Raw genomic sequence first — 18,400 nt, 5'->3', positions numbered from 1 at the left:
TTGAACAGGGAGTGGTCCGCAGACAGTTAATGGCTTGCAAACAGGGGAGCCGATCTGTCCGTGAGTACTGGACTGAGTTCACCATGTTGATCCATAAATTGGGGTGGGATCTATCGGCGGAACCCATTCAAATGCTCTTTGAAGAAGGGCTTTCTTCGGCTGTGAAAGACGAACTTTCCCGGGCGCCCAGGGCGGAGTCTATGGACCAGCTGACCAAATCAGCGCTGACCATAGGAGCGCGCCAGGAGGCGAGAGCATTGGAGAGGCGGGAAGGGAAGGGGGAACGTTGGAAGGAGTTCCGCATTCCAGACATTCCAGAGCCAACTTTCCCGCCGGCAGAGCCGATGGAAATCGGAACAGCGCGCGCGCGCGCAGTTTCAAAGCCCAGTGAGGGGGGAAAGAAGGAGGGAAAAGGCGCCCGGAAATGCTATCTCTGCCAACAGCCAGGTCACTTTGCCAGAGTCTGCCCCCAGAGGAAGGAATGGCAAGGGATGGTAGGAGCTGTGGAGGGAAGAGAGGAAGAAATACCGAAGCAAGTAAAAGCCAACGCCTGGCTGCCACCGTGGGGCACAGCAGCCAGGCCAAAGAGCAGTGAAAGTGCCCACGCCAGAACCTCCTAAACCCGCCCTAGTGATAGAAGTGGCGCTAGAGCTGCCAAACGGACACCCTCTAAAGATAAAGGCGCTGTTGGACTCAGGCAGCTCCTGCAATTTCATGAGCAAAGAGTTTGCAGCTGAACACCAGATACAGACGATCCCTTTAAGCAACCCCCTGCAGGTGACCACGATCGATGGCAGGGAGCTGTTGGGAGGAGAAGTCAGCTTGCAGACCGTCCCAATGATAATGAAGGTGGCAAGGCACACCGAACTGATAGCGTTTAATGTGGCCACCTTGGGAGGAGCTCCCATTATATTGGGGATGAGCTGGCTAGCGTTACATGATCCGCTGGTGGGCTGGCATCAGAGAGTGGTTTCTTTTGGTTCAGCACATTGCTTAGAACACTGCAAAGAGGGAAAGGGTTTGGCAGGGGCCCAAGCCACCCTAGCAGGGACTGAAGTAACGGAGAACGTGAAGGTACCACGACAATACGCAGATCTCCGCGACGTCTTCAGCGAAAGGGAAGCTGACCAACTACCCCCGCATAGACCCTTTGACTGTCAAATCAATTTACTCCCTGGGGCACAGCTCCCTGTAGGCAAGCTGTACGCCATGTCAGACAGAGAGATGCAGGAGCTAAGAGAGTTCATTGACAAGAACCTGAAGAGAGGGTTCATCAGAGAGTCCAGGGCGGTGGGGGGCAGCCCAGTGTTTTTTGTGGATAAAAAAAACACGAACAAGCCGAGGCTTGTGTGTGACTTCAGGGCCTTAAATGCAGTGTCAGAACCAGTGGCTTTCCCTATGCCCAGGATTGACGACATTTTGACAAGGGTCAGGAAGGGAAAGATTTTTACTAAACTGGACCTAAGGGGGGCGTACAACCTGATACGAATAAGGAAGGGGGATGAATGGAAAACCACCATGTTCACCCCTTTGGGGGCATTTGAATATTTAGTTATGCCCTTCGGCCTACAAGGAGGCTCCGCGTGCTTTCAATCGTTTATGAACCACGTCCTGGGGCCTTTGCTTTACAAGAATTGTGTGGCCTTCTTAGACGACGTGTTGGTGTATTCTGAGAATGAGGAGCAGCATGTGAGAGACGTCAGAGAAGTGTTGAGCAGGCTGCAAGCCAACCAGCTGTGGGTGAAACTGGAGAAGTGTCAGTTTCATACCAAGGAGGTGGAATTCCTGGGGTATCGCCTGTCAGACAAGGGATTGGCCATGGATCCCGGCAAGGTCCAGGCGGTGCTGGAATGGAAAACACCCAAAACAAGGAAGGATGTGCAGAGGTTCCTAGGATTTGGGAACTTCTATCGTAAGTTCATCCGAAACTTTGCCCACCTGACGGCGCCCATTACGGACTGTCTCAGCAGTAAGAAGAAGTTCGTTTGGACTGAGGAGGCGGAGCGAGCATTTGAGGAACTAAAAAGGGCCTTCGCCTCGGAACAACAACTCCTGCATGTGGATTTACAAAAACCGATGAGAGTGGAAACTGACGCATCAGACAGAGCTATTGGGGCGGTGCTTCTGCAGCCAGGGAAGGAGGAGTCAGAGTGGAGACCGTGTGCCTTTTTTTCGCGAAAGCTGAACAAATCCGAGAGGAACTACACGGTGTATGACCGAGAACTACTAGCCATTCATGAGGCGTTCCGGAGATGGAGGCACCTGCTAATTGGCGCACAACATAAGGTGCAAGTGTGCACTGACCACAAGAACCTAGAGTATTGGAGGACGGCACGAGTGCTCAACCAACGGCAAGTGAGATGGGCCCAGGAGTTCTCCAAATTTAACTTTGAGATTTGTTACGTGCCAGGCCCAGAGAACATTAGGGCGGACGCTCTCTCACGCAAACCTGAATATTTGGAGGGGGAGGGAGCACCCGAAGAGAGACATGTCATTCCAGAGGACCGCTGGGTGTGTGGGGCGGCATTGGTGGGACAAAGAGAACTGGTAGAGGAAACAGAGAATGATGAATACGCCCAGAATAAGCTCAGAGGTCTTAGGGGTGAGGGAGAGGAACCAGGGGGTTTCGAGGAAAGAAATGGAGCTTTGTATTACAAAGGGGCACTGTATATCCCTGAAGGAGACTTAAGGGGGAGGGTACTCAAGCAGTTGCACGACAGCCCCACGGCGGGGCATTTTGGACAACACAAAACCATGTGGTTGGTCACCAGGGAATTTTGGTGGCCTAAGGTGAGGGAAGATGTACGGGAGTATGTAAGAGGGTGTGAGCAATGCCAGCGAGCCAAAGGGGAGAGGCGGGCACCGGCGGGGCTATTAGAACCCTTACCAACCCCAGAACGACCTTGGGAGGCAGTGTCGATAGATTTTATGACTGATCTGCCGAAGTCCAAGGGGAAAACAGCCATCATGGTGGTGGTAGACCTACTAACAAAGATGTGCCACTTTGTAGCCTGCTCGCATGCAGTCACGGCGGAAGAGACAGCGAAGTTATTTGTAGAACACATTTTTAGGTTGCACGGGGTGCCATTGAGGGTGGTCTCAGACCGAGGAAAACAATTTACTTCCAGGTTCTGGAGGAAGCTCATGAGCTTACTGCAGGTGGAGGTCAACTTTTCGACTGCCCGGCACCCTGAAACCAACGGGCAGGCGGAAAGAGCAAACGGGGTCCTCCAGCAATACCTGAGGTGTTATGTCAATGACAGAGAGAATGACTGGGTAGAAAAGTTGGCGCTGGCGGAATTTGCCTACAACAATGCCGAGAATGTGTCCACAGGGATGAGCCCCTTCTTGGCTAATTATGGGTGTCATCCCAGGGCTTTCCCAGGGGGAGAAGGGGAGAGATGGGGTGTCCCGGCAGCCGAGCATTTTGTAGAAGAAATGGAAGCAATCCATCGTCAGCTCCAACTCAACTTAGAAAGGGCGAAGGAAGAATACAAGAGGCAGGCAGACAAGAACCGAAGGGAAGGTGAAACCATAAGGGTGGGAGATAGGGTGTGGCTGTCAACCCAAGGGTTGCCGTTCAAAGGAGGTTGTAAGAAATTAAGACCCAGGAGATTGGGTCCCTTTGAGGTCATTCAACAGGTCAACCCAGTGGCTTTCAGGCTCCGGTTACCCAACCACATGAAACTGCACCCAGTATTTCACAGGTCGTTACTGTCACCGTATGAGGGGGGACGAGAAGGGATGGCCACTCGGGGACCGGTCATAGAAGAAAGGGAATGCAGCAGCCATGTGGCAGAAATCCTCGACGCCAGGTGGAAGGGGGATCAGGTGGAGTATTTGGTAGCGTGGGAAGGAGAACCGGAGTCAGAAAACACTTGGGTAATGGCAGAAGATATCAATGACGAGGTATTGATAGAAACGTTCCATCAAAGGTTCCCAAGGAAACCTCAGCCTGTGGAGAGGTTCCGGAGGGAATACTTTGGGACCACCGATGAGGAGGAGGAGTTGGAAGGATTCTCGGAATCGGAAGGGGAAGGGGAGATGGACTCTGAGGAGGAGGAGTACTTCGAGACCAGGAACCGCAACAGGTGGAGAGAAGTGTTCGGGACATCGGAAGATGAAGGAAGTTCATTCCGGGGTTTTGCCTCCTCACCGCCCGTAGAGGAGGGGGCGAGAGGGGATGAAGGGGGTCCTGGAGGGGAGGTGGATGTCAGGGAACTGCCATCGGAAGGAAGGGAAGTGAAAGGGCTCACACAGGTTGGGAGAGACTCAGCAGCTGAAGAGGGAACCAGTAGGGGGAGAGGAGCTGAGCTGAGGGAAAGGGAGCTGGAGGGATGGCTCAGAGACACTTCCAGCGAAAACAGTGGGGAGGTTTCAGGACCTCCTGTAGGGACACCCACTCCTCGCCGGAAACTGTCACGCAGAGAGTCCAGAAGACGTGTTTCCGTTAAGGAGCTTTTATGTTGGAAGCGATTCCGAAAGCAACCACTGTCGGAATCTGCCAGCGACTGACGGAGCCATGTTTAAGGGGCTCCGTTACAGACAGAGGTTTGCAAACTTGACCAAACTCTGAGGGACTAGGATTTTACACACAAGCAGCTCATCGTCCCATCACACACACCAAAGCTCCTATGACTCACAGAATTGATGCACAACTTACTTAAGCCAATATATGTGGGTTTCAGCCTTTTTAGTTTTACTGAACTCAACAGCCACCAGCATCCAGCAACTTCCTTAAAATGTGCATTTTTATGCTTCCTCCTCCATTTCTATGAAGCCCATCCCTCTACCTGACAACCCAAAAACTATTGTCTTCAATTTTTAAAACTGTGCCCTGGCTAAAAGATCCAACTCATCTTAAAGATAAGGTATGTTGCTGCTTAATGAGTGTAAAGAAAATACAAATAAGTTCCAATCAACTAAGCTTTCATCAGACATGCATAAAAGAAGTGGTAGAGACCACATACGTTTCGACAGTTAACATAATCTGCTTCCATGATCACTTTCATGAACCTAAGACCATCTTAAGTGCAACTATAATATTCCTATTGCAAACGGAGACATTCAAATGCAAAAACACCCCAAATTTATGCTTTTAAAAATCTCAGTTCCTTGTTAATACTTCGCACCCATGAACAGGAAAACTAACTGAATTTAAATTGGCAAGAATCATGGTGTCAGGGGTTCAGGAGCAGAGGCAAGGGCAAGGGAGGAAACAGAGAGCGAGGGGGAGGAGGCAGAAGAAAAGATGAGTGATGACGACGACCCGAGATCTCCGAGTCTTTCCAGTGAATCAGAAGATTCACAGAAAGGAGCACCAGTGGCCAGGGCAAGGGGGGAGCCTAGGGGGACACCCCAGGAAGATAGAGCCAGAGGGGACTCAGAGGGGAGCAGTTGGAAATCGGGACCAGCGTCACCGCCAGAGAGCAGGGAAGAAGAAGGGCGCCAGGGATCAAGCGCTGGCAGCTCACAACAGGGGGGAGGGCACGAGTCAGGAGTGGCCACACCTCCATCGGGGAGCGAAGAAACGGTCAGACGGAAGGTGGAAGGTTTGGCGCGCGCGCCAAGTTCAAATGCACAGGAAGGTGGCGCAGTAGGCAGCCCGGAAAGGGAGCCAGGTCCTAAAGCCCGGCGCAAGGAGACAGGAGGGTCCGGGGGGTCGGCGTCAGAAGAATCCCGGAAGGAAGAGACCCCGGGGGGCAGAGGGACCCAGAGAAGAACAGTCAGGCGGAAAAGGTGGAGCAGGGCTAGGATATTAAGTTGGTGTACAAGGGGCGGAGACTCAGACGGAGCTTCGCCGATCTAACCATGAGACGTAGAGCTGCACGCAGCAGATTGAGAATGGAAACTGTAACTCAATAAAGACTTTTATTTAATGATCGCTGGCTAGCGTGATCCTCTGTGAGCTAGGATCTGGAAGCAGCTCTGACAGTAAGCTCCGTCTCCAAATTGTGGGCATCTACAGCCTCGCGGAGAGGGGAGAAAGCGGGTGCCTACTAGCGAGCTCACGAACGGCAGACAATGACGGCCGAACAGCAGATAGCGGAACTCAGAGAAGCAGTGACGCGACTGAATGCCGAGGCTCTTGCATCCAGGAAGAGAGAGGAGGACGCAGCTGCCGCCTACAGGGATCTCCAGGTCAGGTTGGAAGTGCTTACGAAGCAAGGGCAACTGACACCCAAACCGGAGGGGATTGGGTTGGGGAGACGAACAGGCGGTCTGGTCTCTCACTTCGATGGGAATTTGCAACAGTACCCCAACTTTAGAGCAGATGTAATGTGTGCACTGCAACTGCTGAACGACTTTAGAGATGAGCAAGAGAAGGTGGGATTCATCATGTCCCATTTGCATGGAGATGCTAAAGCATGGCTGCGCAATTTGTGGAGAGATAAGGATCCGGCGCTCCAAAATGCGGATGCCTTTATTAAAGCGATGGATGGGTGCTTTTTATCAAGCATAGACGTGGATCTTGCTCGGAAGCAGATACATGGACTGAAGCAAGGGAGGGCCAGCGTAAGGCAGTACCATGCCCGCTTTTTCGCTTTGGTCAGTGCCCTGGAATGGGACAGAGATTCGGCTCCAGTAAGAGACCTGTTTTGGGAGGGATTGCACAGCTCGGTTAAAGATGAAATTGCGAGGGGGGAGAGACCCCGGACCACGCAGGAGATCGTTCAGAGGGCGCTGGCGGTGGGGGTGCGGCTGGAAGAACGTCCGTGGAGCAGGGACGAAGGGCGTGGGGGGCGCGAACCAGCCAGGGGCTCCTCCTTCCTTCCCAGAGAAGCAGCGCGTGCGCAATTCACGCCTCCGCCAGGAGGAGGAGCGGAACCTATGGAGGTTGGAGGTGCAAGGGCTCAGTCAGCAGCCAGAGCCCTAGCACCAGCACCAGTGAAAGCGAAGCCTCCTAGAGGGAACAGGAAGTGTTACATCTGCGATGATCCACAGCATATGGCGAAAGAGTGTCCCCAGAGGCTCCACAAACACACTGCAGCCTCAGCAATGGTAACTGCAGCAACGCAGCAAGGAGAACCACAGCAGGGAAACGACGGAGTCTGGCTGGAGGAAGAGGCACTGGGGCCCAGCCAGACGTGTCTGTGAAGCAGTCCCCAGAGATTTTACAGCCCATGGACCTCCTCCCGCCCAAACCAGTAGTGAAGCTCACCGCATCTCTCCAGCTGCCCAATGGAATCACCATGGACGTGCCAATCACCATTGACTCAGGAAGCAATGCGGACTTTATAGGGCAGGACTTTGTCGACCGGCACGCCATACAGTTGCTGCCTGCCATGCTGCCCCTGCAGGTTGTCACGGTGGATGGCAGGGAGCTGCTAGGGGGGCAAGTGGTGAAGCAGACGCCACCAATGGTGATGCGACTTGGGAATCACAGGGAAATCATCAGCTTCAACGTCACTCAACTATCGGACACGCCCATTGTATTGGGCATGAGTTGGCTGGACAAGCACAGCCCGACGCTGGCTTGGTACCAGAGGCAGCTGACCTTCAGCTCTTCCTTTTGCGCTGAACACTGCATCGTGCCCCGGCAGGAAGGAGAGGAAGAGGAGTCACAGCTGCAGCTAGGCACGCTGCAAGCGGTCCCCCACAAGTACGCAGAATTTTTGGAGGTTTTCTGCGAGAAGGAGGCAGACAGGCTACCCCCCCACAGACCATATGACTGCAAAATTGACCTGCTGCTGGGGGCGGCGCTGCCCAAAGGGAAGCTGTATTCCATGTCTGAGGACGAACTGCAGGAACTCAAAGAGTTCATAGATCATAATTTGGAGCGCGGTTTCATCCGGGAGTCCAAGGCAGCGGGGGGCAGTCCTGTATTCTTTGTTAAGAAGCGGGACACGCCCCAAAAAAGACTTGTAGTGGACTATCGCACCTTGAACAGTGTGACCAAACCATCGGACTTCCCCATGCCCCGAATCGACGACCTCCTCGCAAAGGTACGCAAGGGCAGCGTGTTCACCAAGTTGGACCTGCGAGGGGCGTACAACCTCATTCGCATGCGGGAAGGAGATGAGTGGAAGACAGCCATGTTCACGCCCCTGGGCACCTACGAATATAGAGTTATGCCGTTTGGATTGCAAAATGGCTCCCACGTTTTTCAAGCTTTCATGCATCACGTGTTGGCGGGGCTCCTCTACAAGACGTGCGTCTGTTTCTTGGATGACATCCTGATCTTTTCGGAATCGCAGCAGGAGCATGAAAGGCACGTCAAGGAAGTGCTGAGCAGGCTACAGCAGCATAGGCTTTACGCCAAGCTGGAGAAGTGCCAATTCGACGTGACGGAGGTGGATTTCCTGGGCTACAAGTTGTCTGACAAGGGGCTCGCCATGGACAGCGCCAAGGTTCGAGCAGTGTTGGATTGGAAAAGCCCACGCAACCGGAAGGAGGTCCAACGGTTTGTCGGCTTCGCGAACTTCTATCGCAAGTTTATCAAAGGCTTTGCCATGCAGACAGCGGCCATCACGGACACGCTCAGCTCCAAGAAGAAGAAGTTCATCTGGACAGAGCAGGCGGAGCAGTCCTTTCAGGCACTCAAGCGTCTCTTCGCGTCGGAAGAGCAGCTGCTTCATGTCAACCCCAGCAGGCCGATGAGGGTGGAGACAGACGCTTCGGACAGAGCCGTGGGAGCAGTCCTGCTGCAGAAAGACCCGCAGGGGGCTTGGAGGCCGGGAGCGTTTTACTCCAGGAAGCTCAGCAAGTCTGAACGGAACTACACCATCTGGGACAGGGAGTTGCTGGCCATTCATGCAGCATTCAAAGCGTGGAGGCACTTCCTGATCGGCGCCAAGCACACGGTGCAGGTCTGCACGGACCACAAGAATCTGGAGCACTGGCGCACGGCACAGTTCCTGAACCAGAGGCAGATACGTTGGGCTGAGTTCTTTGCGAACTTCGACTTCCGAATAGAGTATGTCCCGGGGGACACCAACATCATGGCGGATGCTCTCTCCCGTAAGCCACAGTATCTGGAGGAGGCAACGCCAGCGGCCGCCATGCACATCTTCGCACCGACAGTGTGGGCGTGCGCTGCGGCAACAGTTGACCTGGAGGCGGTGCGACGAGCGTTGCAGGATGACTCCTTCACGCAAGCAAAGATGGCAGAGGTGCACAGGGGCACGGCAGCGACCGACGAGTTCCAGCTGCGAGATGGATTGCTCATCCGTAAAGGGGCCATCTACGTGCCGGGAGACGAACTTCGCGCCAAGGTACTGCAGCAGCTGCACGACGCGCCCACTGCCGGGCACTTTGGCAAGGAGAAGACGGTGGAATTAGTCGCCAGAGACTTCTGGTGGCCCGGAATGAGAGGGGATGTCGCGGACTACGTGGCGAGGTGTGACACCTGCCAGAGGGCCAAACCAGTGCACAGACCGCCGGCCGGACTGCTGGAACCGCTGCAAACTCCGTTCGAACCATGGGAGAGAGTGGCCCTGGACTTTGTCACGGATCTGCCCAGCTCGAGGGGCAAGACGGCTGTGCTGGTGGTGGTGGACTTGTTCTCCAAGATGGCACATTTCATTCCGTGTGCGAAGGTGGCCACGGCGGAACAAACCGCCAAACTGTTCATAGACCACGTGTTCAAGGTTCACGGTCTGCCGCGGTCTATTCTGTCCGACCGAGGGCGACAGTTCATCTCAAACTTCTGGCAGAAGCTGATGGGCTTCCTGAACGTCAAGATCAACCTGGCGTCGGCTAGACACCCGCAGACCAACGGGCAAGCGGAGCGAGTCAATGCCATCATGCAGCAGTACCTGAGATGTTATGCGAATCAACAGCCTGCGACGTGGGTGGATTACCTGCCTCTCGCCGAGTTCGCCTACAACAACACGAAGCACGTGTCCACGGGGGTCACGCCGTTCTTCGCCAACAACGGGAGGCACCCCAGAACCTTCCCGGGACTGGAAAGAATGGGGGAGGGGGAGCCGCAGACAGCAGATGCGTTCACGTCGGAGTTGCAGGAGGTCCACGATCAGCTGCGGCGGCACCTGGAGCTGGCTAAACACGCATACAAGGTACAAGCGGACAAACACAGAAGGGTTGGCGAAGAGATCCATGTGGGAGACTGGGTCTGGTTAGCAGCCCACGCAGTGCCGGCCAGGTCGTTGGCGAAGAAGAAACTAGGGCATAAACAACTGGGGCCCTACCAAGTCGAAGAGCAGGTCAACACGGTGGCTTTCAGGCTGGCGCTTCCGGAGGGTTCCAGGATGCATCCGGTGTTCCACAGATCGGTGCTCACTCCCTACAAGGCACCTCACAGGTTTCAGGAACCAGGAACGGCAACGAGTCCGCTCCGAGAGAGAACCGGGCAAGGGGGAGTGGCACAGGAGGAGCGCATCAACGAAGTCACGGAGATTTTGGACTCCAGATGGGGGGAAGAGGGGGTAGAATACTTTCTCGCCAAGGAGGGCACCCCGGCCAGTGCCAACAGCTGGGTGCCGGGCTACGCTTTAGACGAACCTCTGCTCAAAGAAGAGTTTCATGCCCTCTTCCCACATAGGCCCATGCCAGCAGACTTTTTCGACGACTGGCTTTTCACGCCCACGCTTTCAGCCAGCACGTTCCGGGGGTTCGACTCGGACGAGGAACCGACACGAGACGCCCGTTCCCCGGAGGGGTCACCCTCGGGATCTGCTTCAGAACCCTCGTATTGGTGGGATGATCGACCAGAGGAGCAGTTCCGCAGAAAGTGGCTGGAGGGTCCAGGACGAGCAACGTCTCCAGAAGGAAGCGAGGGAGAGACGGACATGGACGTTTTCGGGGACGACCCGGGTTTCGAGCACGGCGGCACAGAGATGGAAGCGGAGGTGACCGTCGTCGACGAGAGCAGGGAGGAAGAACCGGAAGACTTCAGATGGAGGCCCGCCACGGGGAGCGAACTGTATCCGACATTCGTCCCCCGGACACGGCAGCACCCAGCTCCCGCACCGGAAGGAGGGGGGGGAAGAGGGGGCTTCGAGGGGGGATGGATGTCAGGGGTTCAGGAGCAGAGGCAAGGGCAAGGGAGGAAACAGAGAGCGAGGGGGAGGAGGCAGAAGAAAAGATGAGTGATGACGACGACCCGAGATCTCCGAGTCTTTCCAGTGAATCAGAAGATTCACAGAAAGGAGCACCAGTGGCCAGGGCAAGGGGGGAGCCTAGGGGGACACCCCAGGAAGATAGAGCCAGAGGGGACTCAGAGGGGAGCAGTTGGAAATCGGGACCAGCGTCACCGCCAGAGAGCAGGGAAGAAGAAGGGCGCCAGGGATCAAGCGCTGGCAGCTCACAACAGGGGGGAGGGCACGAGTCAGGAGTGGCCACACCTCCATCGGGGAGCGAAGAAACGGTCAGACGGAAGGTGGAAGGTTTGGCGCGCGCGCCAAGTTCAAATGCACAGGAAGGTGGCGCAGTAGGCAGCCCGGAAAGGGAGCCAGGTCCTAAAGCCCGGCGCAAGGAGACAGGAGGGTCCGGGGGGTCGGCGTCAGAAGAATCCCGGAAGGAAGAGACCCCGGGGGGCAGAGGGACCCAGAGAAGAACAGTCAGGCGGAAAAGGTGGAGCAGGGCTAGGATATTAAGTTGGTGTACAAGGGGCGGAGACTCAGACGGAGCTTCGCCGATCTAACCATGAGACGTAGAGTTGCACGCAGCAGATTGAGAATGGAAACTGTAACTCAATAAAGACTTTTATTTAATGATCGCTGGCTAGCGTGATCCTCTGTGAGCTAGGATCTGGAAGCAGCTCTGACACATGGGTTACTTTATACCAGGAACGCTTACCCTTTCTTGACCCTAGCCTCCTCTGAAGGCCAGCTGTGATGATGGCCTAAGTCATTTTGGCCAGCAACTGTGCATTCAGTTTTGTGCATGCAAACACATCCACACAGACTGTACTTCAGTCCACACACTCACTACACACGGTGTGTGTGTGTGTGTGTGAGAGAGAGAGAGAGAGAGAGAGAGAGAGAGAGAGAGAGAGAGAGAGAGAGAGAGAGAGAGAGAGATGCAGACACCCAGCAAACTCACACACACAGGGGAAGCTGAGCTGTGGCTTTGAGGAAGAGATAAAGTCCTCTGAAGAGCAAACACAGATTTTTTTTTCTACCTGCAGTGCTGAGCTGGGAAAATAACCTCTCCTCTTAGAACTGCCCTGCTGCGATGGGAAGATAAAGTGCACTTTCTGCTCTTCAGAAAGCAAATTCCGAAAAGCAAAGATAGTGACTTTCCTCCCCGTTAACAGCACCAGACTTCTCCCAGCCTACAGCTGCAATGGAGAGAAACACCACCTGAGCGTTCTTCCTCACCTTGCAAAGGTGCCTTAGTTTTCTTCCTCTTGTGTGCCACTATTGTTAGGAGGTCTTAATGCTCAGAAAACTAGCAGGAGCATTATCTTTTAAAAACAAAATTACTGTCCTGGAAGGCTTGGGGTGTCAAAAGTCATATATTCAAAAAATATGCTAGGTATATCAGCTTGGGAAGGAAGCTGCTCTGAACCGTGGGTAGAATGGGAAGAGAGGCAATTTTGGAGGTTCTTGCTGCCCACTGCAGCCTCTAGAGGATTTGCCAACCCTCTGGAGTACTTTTTAAAAAATAAATAAAGTTTTTATTTATTTTCATGGTACAGAAGATAAATTTTGAGGAAACAATTATTACAACAGTAAATGCCAATAACTTGTCCTGATGAAATTACACTTTTACCATGTCATTGTGTTAAAAGTTTCATTCGATTACTCTAAAAGATCATGCCACATTTTCCTGTGAATGCTGGTTTGATTCCTGCCACAGTCTGAACAATTTATGTATTCAATAAAAATTTGCCATACATTACAAAAGGAATATGGATTGCGTTTGCCCTTTGCCGCTCTCACCTGGCATGTTAAGTTTCCTCTGGAGTACTTTTAAGCCGTATGTCAACCATCTCAAAATGTTTAAACCCAAAAAATAGCTTCTTCAATGATATCAGAATCAGAGTTCCAAAAGACTACATCTTTGCCTTATGCACATCAAGAACCAATCCAGCAGTTTTCAGTATTTCTGGCAGTTTTTTGAATTCCCTTCTTTCGTTCATTTAATTACAGTGCCTGATGCTTGTTAGTTTGGGAGCAAGTCCCATTGTGTTCCATGGGGCTTACTCACAAAAAAGTGTGAATAGGATTGCAGCCTGAGGAACAGAGCACAGTGGAACTTGCTTCTGCTACACATGAACAGTGTTCCCCTACTATGCGTTTTAATTCATGTAAGTCGAAAATAGGCCTACTTTTTGCTGCACTTTCTATTTTCAGCCACCGTGTAAATGGTCTGGTACAAAATATTGGGGGCATGTGCTTCAGTTTAAGTACATGAATGGTCCCATTGACTGCTAAAGCAATTTGGGAACACTCAGTACCTTATAAAATTAGGCACTCACAGCTCACTATTGTAGCAATGAATCCTTCAATGTAGTGTATAGTTGACAATGAAAACTTCTGATTCTGTTTTATAAAACCCATCATGTACTTTATGCAATTGTATAGTGCGATACACACTTTAAAGAGCATTAAGTTGTACAAAATTGGAATTTCTGAGTAAGCATGCATAGGCTTATAATCTTATTTATTTCCCTTTTGAGCAGATCTCCTAATAGTCTAAAATCCATTTGCTTTGTGACTGTAAATCCAGTATTTGTTCCAGTGAACAGAACAACTGCAGACATTTTAGAAATACCCATGCACTAATTTGTTTGAAAACCACAGGTTTTGACCTATTATTTATATCTATATCTATATCTATATCTATATCTATATCTATATCTATATCTATATCTGTATCTATATATTTTTATCTCTATCTCTGTCTGTCTGCCTATCTATCTATCTATCTATCTATCTATCTATATCTACATCTACTGCCTTTATTCTTAATGGTTCATGGGATCAAAATCATACTTCTCACTCTAACACAGTATCCCCCAACTCATGGACTAGGGGTGTGTGTGTGTCTGTTCGTGGACTACTTAATGATTTTCCACCTGTAATGTGCTGTGCTAGATGCTGTAAAAAGTTCAAATGTATTTTTACTGCTTCTTTCATTTATTATGTATTGCATCTTGCTGTATTGCGATTTGAATTGCATAGAATCCAAACTGTAATGCAACAAAATACAGTGTTAGTAATAAATGAAGCACTCAAAATACAGTTAAAAACAATGTGAATATTTAATATTTACCACTTCCATCTTCAAAGAAAGACATGGCGTGAACCCCCTAAATGGAGGTTGTGGACCCACAGACCACAGCTTAGGAACCCCTGCTTTAGTCTATCACCAAGCATAGCCACACAGAATTGCTGTTACGTGCTTTTTTAAAAAATCTGGATACAACTGGGTGACTCTCTCACGCTACTGAGTTGTCCAGTTTCACTGACACATGCACACATTCAATAAGGAGCTACTGCTGGCTTTAGCAAGCGAAAAAGACAGAAATGTCTTACCTGCAGAGAACGTCAGCTGGATCTGTTCTTCAATTATTTCAAGTGCAATAAAATCATGTTTTTCATTAAAACGCCCATTGTAGAGAAGCAGAGCATTCCTTTCCCTGGTTGCAAACCTAAAACAGGTCAGGAAGCACATGTGAAGAATTATCTACAGCACAGTTGCTCGGTAAACAAACCTCTTAAGAATTTCCAGCCACTGTGTTAACAAAGAATGGACACTTAGTATATTCCTAGCTGTAAAATGGAATCTATTTCCTTTGTAATGTACCATATACTAGCAAAATGTCTGAAACTGTATCTATGAAGAGAGCCTATGACATCACTAGAACAGTTTTCTAAATATAATACATTGGGTGGCATTTAGTGCCAGTCCTAATCCGAGTAGACTCATTGAAGTTAATGGACATGACTAATTTAGATTTACTTTGCCAATTAATTTTTTATTGAGTTTCACCAATTTTTAACAAGTTAACATCAAATCCAATATACATTTAAAAGTTGAATCCCCACCCTTCTTCCACGATGTTTTTGTTCCCACCCTTTCCTGCTGCATTATATTTTTCTCTGTTGATGACCCAGTCAATTATTGTGGGGCCTGCTATAAGTGCCAATCAACCGATCAGCAGTTACAGCCAGCCTTGCTTGTCAATGAATGAACAGGAGTGCACTTTAAGGCTCCATATTATTTCTTCTGCAGTTATGTCTTTATCTGCATCGCATCCAATGTCCCATTATGGCATCAGGTACGGAGAAGGTAACTGTGGTTTGGGAAAAATGGCTTAGCAGGCCAAATTAGGACACTGCTGACTTATTCTTATAGTGCATGGAGCAGATGTGCGAGGTTACAAAAAATGGTGGGTCGTACCAGGCCACTATCACTTTCATGCTTACTGGAAGCCCAATCCTAAATGTCTGCTCAGAAGGAAGCCCCATTGTTGTGGGTGGAACTTCTAAGAATCTGATCTTAGTACTGCAGCCTGCATCGAAGACCTGCCTAGCTGTTCTGCCCTATTTGTCATGCAACCACCCACCCTCATCAAGGACATATTACTGGGAAGTGTCCAAGAAACTATTTCTTTAAAACAGTGACTGGTTGGTGGAAGGAAGGAAAGGAGAGAGAAAGAGAAGCTCCTCAGCCTTATAGTAGGTGGCACACAGCTGACAATTATTGCAGAAAGTGTGACAAGATGCTTAAGAGAAAAGAAACAGCTTGTGATGAAGAAGTAGATGATTTTAAGCTGCCTCTACTTTTTATTTAGCTATTTTTATTACATCTGCTTTTTCAGCTGTGGTATATGGCATACATAACCTACAGCCTTCATGCAATTTTGGAACTAGTTAACTTGCAACACAGTTTGTGGGCATGAGGGTTATTTTAAAAACACAAATTGAAATCAAGTGGTGAACTTCATTAGATATGTCTTCAGCTCTTTGCCATGGTTTGGCTTCGTGTGTGAACCAGGTCAGTGAGTGGAAATTTTCACTAGAAAGGAAGCAAACTTACATGAGAGAAACAGTGAAATGGAAGCGTTGCCTTAATCCTTTGAAAGTGACAAATGACTCTGGGGGAAAGCTCCTTGTGGTCATCTCGCAGTAAGGTCTCTCATATTCGCCAGCAGGGCATTCACATTTGAAGCCTCCTATGAGCAGATCGACGCACCTCCCACCATTCTTGCACACTCCTGGAGCGCAGCGCCCAGAGCGAGCGTTCACTTCGCAGTACTCTCCTAAAAAAACACAACACAATAAAAAATCCATCCAGTGTGAGGAGATAATAAATAATATGCCTCCAAAACCTTTAGTAGATCAAAAGCATTTCAAGTAGTGATTGATGAACTTCAGCAGAATAAACTATCATCTGAAATAGGCTATGTATTTATGTCTAATTCCATAAAACAATGTTGCCCACCCTAGCCTCGTGAGTTAGCTGTTAAGTGCCATGGTCTGCTCTTGCACCTCTGACAGAAGACCCCTCCATGCTCTCCCATTACACCAGGCCAGTTGTTTCATTCTTATGAAAGTAATTGACACTGTTGCAGAGGAAAGAGCTTCTATTGCATGATTGTGGTGGTGGAATTAAACAGTCAAAAGGACTATTAAAATGTCATTAAAAATACACTAACATCAAAAGCATTTCCACCCACACTACAAGGATAGCACCATATCTTGCTGTCTGATCAGAGCCAATCCTTCTGTTACCTAGTAATCACAATGAAGTCTCTCAGGCTACAGTGCTTTTGCATGTTTGAACTGTTGAGAACAGCACAAACCTAAATAAATGGCTAAGTATGGTCTTGCCCTATTGAAACTGGAAGAGAGTATCTACCAATAAAGCCCTGACTTCTATCTGGAGTGACATCTTACAGGGCCGATGAAAGGGCAATTGACAACAAACAAACAGGGCATTGACATGCACATATGTACTTGCAGAAACACTACAGAATCAAGTAAACAAGAGAACAGGCAGCTGTCTGTATGGTCTGTAATCTTTAAATCACTGCCATTCTTATGGGTAGAAAAAAATGGCCCTGGAGTTATTAAATAATAGCACATTCTTGAATGCAAATTTTTAATAACTACTTGGGTGATCCCTGAACATTCCACCAAGGTCAAGAATGTCTCCTGGCAAGTCAACAGATCTGTTTGCTCATTCTATTGTTTGTCCTCTGTTCCTGTTTGAAACAGTGGTTGCCTTCATATTTAAAAGACCCTCTTTCACTTTCATTCACATCTGAAATCAAGACTGCAAATTTCAGATGTTAGCAACACAGGAGGCGAAGCATAGGAATTCATGGTGGGTTGGGGTGATATTTGTCTTCAGGAAAGGGATGTACGACATAAAGGGGCTATAATGAAATACTAAGAAATAACAATAGAGTGCCAGACCTTATTTGCTCAATGTCTGTTTATGCAATCATTTATCCTGGGACACCAACTCCTGGACTTGACTGAACTTCTAATTTGTTTACACCTTCAAAATGTGAATGTGATTCTGAAGAAATCTGAATGACTGAACAATGCCTAGTTATCTTGAGGGCTCTTGACCCTTCTCTTCTTCATAAAAAAGCCAAGTGATCTTGTAAACAATCCTATGAATGGGATGGAGGGGGTGGAAGAGTACTGAGTTTGCTAGAGATGCAGAGTGAACTGTGAAAGGCCCACAGAGTAATGGGTTTCTTACATTGTATAGGGCAGGACTATTGACTCAGATTAACAACCCAGACAGAAACTGTGAATTCACACTCCTGTAAAAACACCTCTTCTCATACTTGCTATCTCCATATGAATAGTAAGAAATAAAATCATCTTTGATCTCTGTGTTGGTTTACATGTGTTCCTGGCATGTAAGTGGAACACAGTTGCAAGACACAGTCTTCTTCTCTTCCCCCAAAACACACAGAACTTTTAGCATGAACTGAACTGAGGTCCACATGGCTATGCCTCCCATGGGACCTTTTAATTCCTTGAATGTTCAAGCAGGATCTATTCATATATGAATCTGCATACACATGATCTGGTACGCATAAGGTTCTGAGCTTCTGAGCCACACATCCATCGTCTGTTGAGCCCATGTGTGAATCAGCTCTGCCTAACACATATTAATATAGTGTTTGCTTTCTGCACACCAATATTTTGACAAAGTCAAGAAAAATGTGACAGCAATTAAGCCTAAAAGCTAGTGCAGTTGTAGTGCTTATTTTAGGATGTTGGGTTAGTATTTGGGAGACCAGAGTTAGAATTCTTTGGGCTATCTCTCAGCCTAACCTACCAAACAAGGTTGTTGTCAGAACAGAGAGGAGGAGAAACACATACGCTACCGTGAACTCTTTGGAAGAAAGGTTGGATATAAATGTAACAATAAATTAAATTAATAAAAAGGCTGCATTGATTCAAAAATTCAAAAGGAATTGTTTCTACATAAGCATGTTTATCTCAGGTTGTCTTGTGTG

The 18,400-nt window shown here is 49.4% G+C and overlaps 1 protein-coding gene across 3 annotated transcripts in view; it reads right to left on the bottom strand.

Moving 5' to 3' along the window:
* CELSR1 (cadherin EGF LAG seven-pass G-type receptor 1) overlaps positions 1-18,400 on the bottom strand; it is a 161,699-nt gene that overhangs the window by 73,491 nt on the left and 69,808 nt on the right. For all 3 annotated transcript variants that reach the window (XM_081023374.1, XM_081023373.1, XM_081023375.1), the window contains exons 3-4: positions 15,955-16,177; positions 14,448-14,563 (exon numbers count right to left, since the gene is read on the bottom strand). In XM_081023374.1, coding sequence (XP_080879500.1) covers positions 14,448-14,563; positions 15,955-16,177 — 339 coding nt within the window. The remainder of the gene's footprint in view (positions 1-14,447; positions 14,564-15,954; positions 16,178-18,400) is intronic.

This window comes from Podarcis pityusensis (assembly GCF_964106645.2).
Source record: "Podarcis pityusensis genome assembly, chromosome: 10".
NCBI lineage: Eukaryota > Metazoa > Chordata > Lepidosauria > Squamata > Lacertidae > Podarcis > Podarcis pityusensis.
Note: the sequence above shows the minus strand (reverse complement) of the source record. Positions and strands in the feature narration are given on the sequence as shown.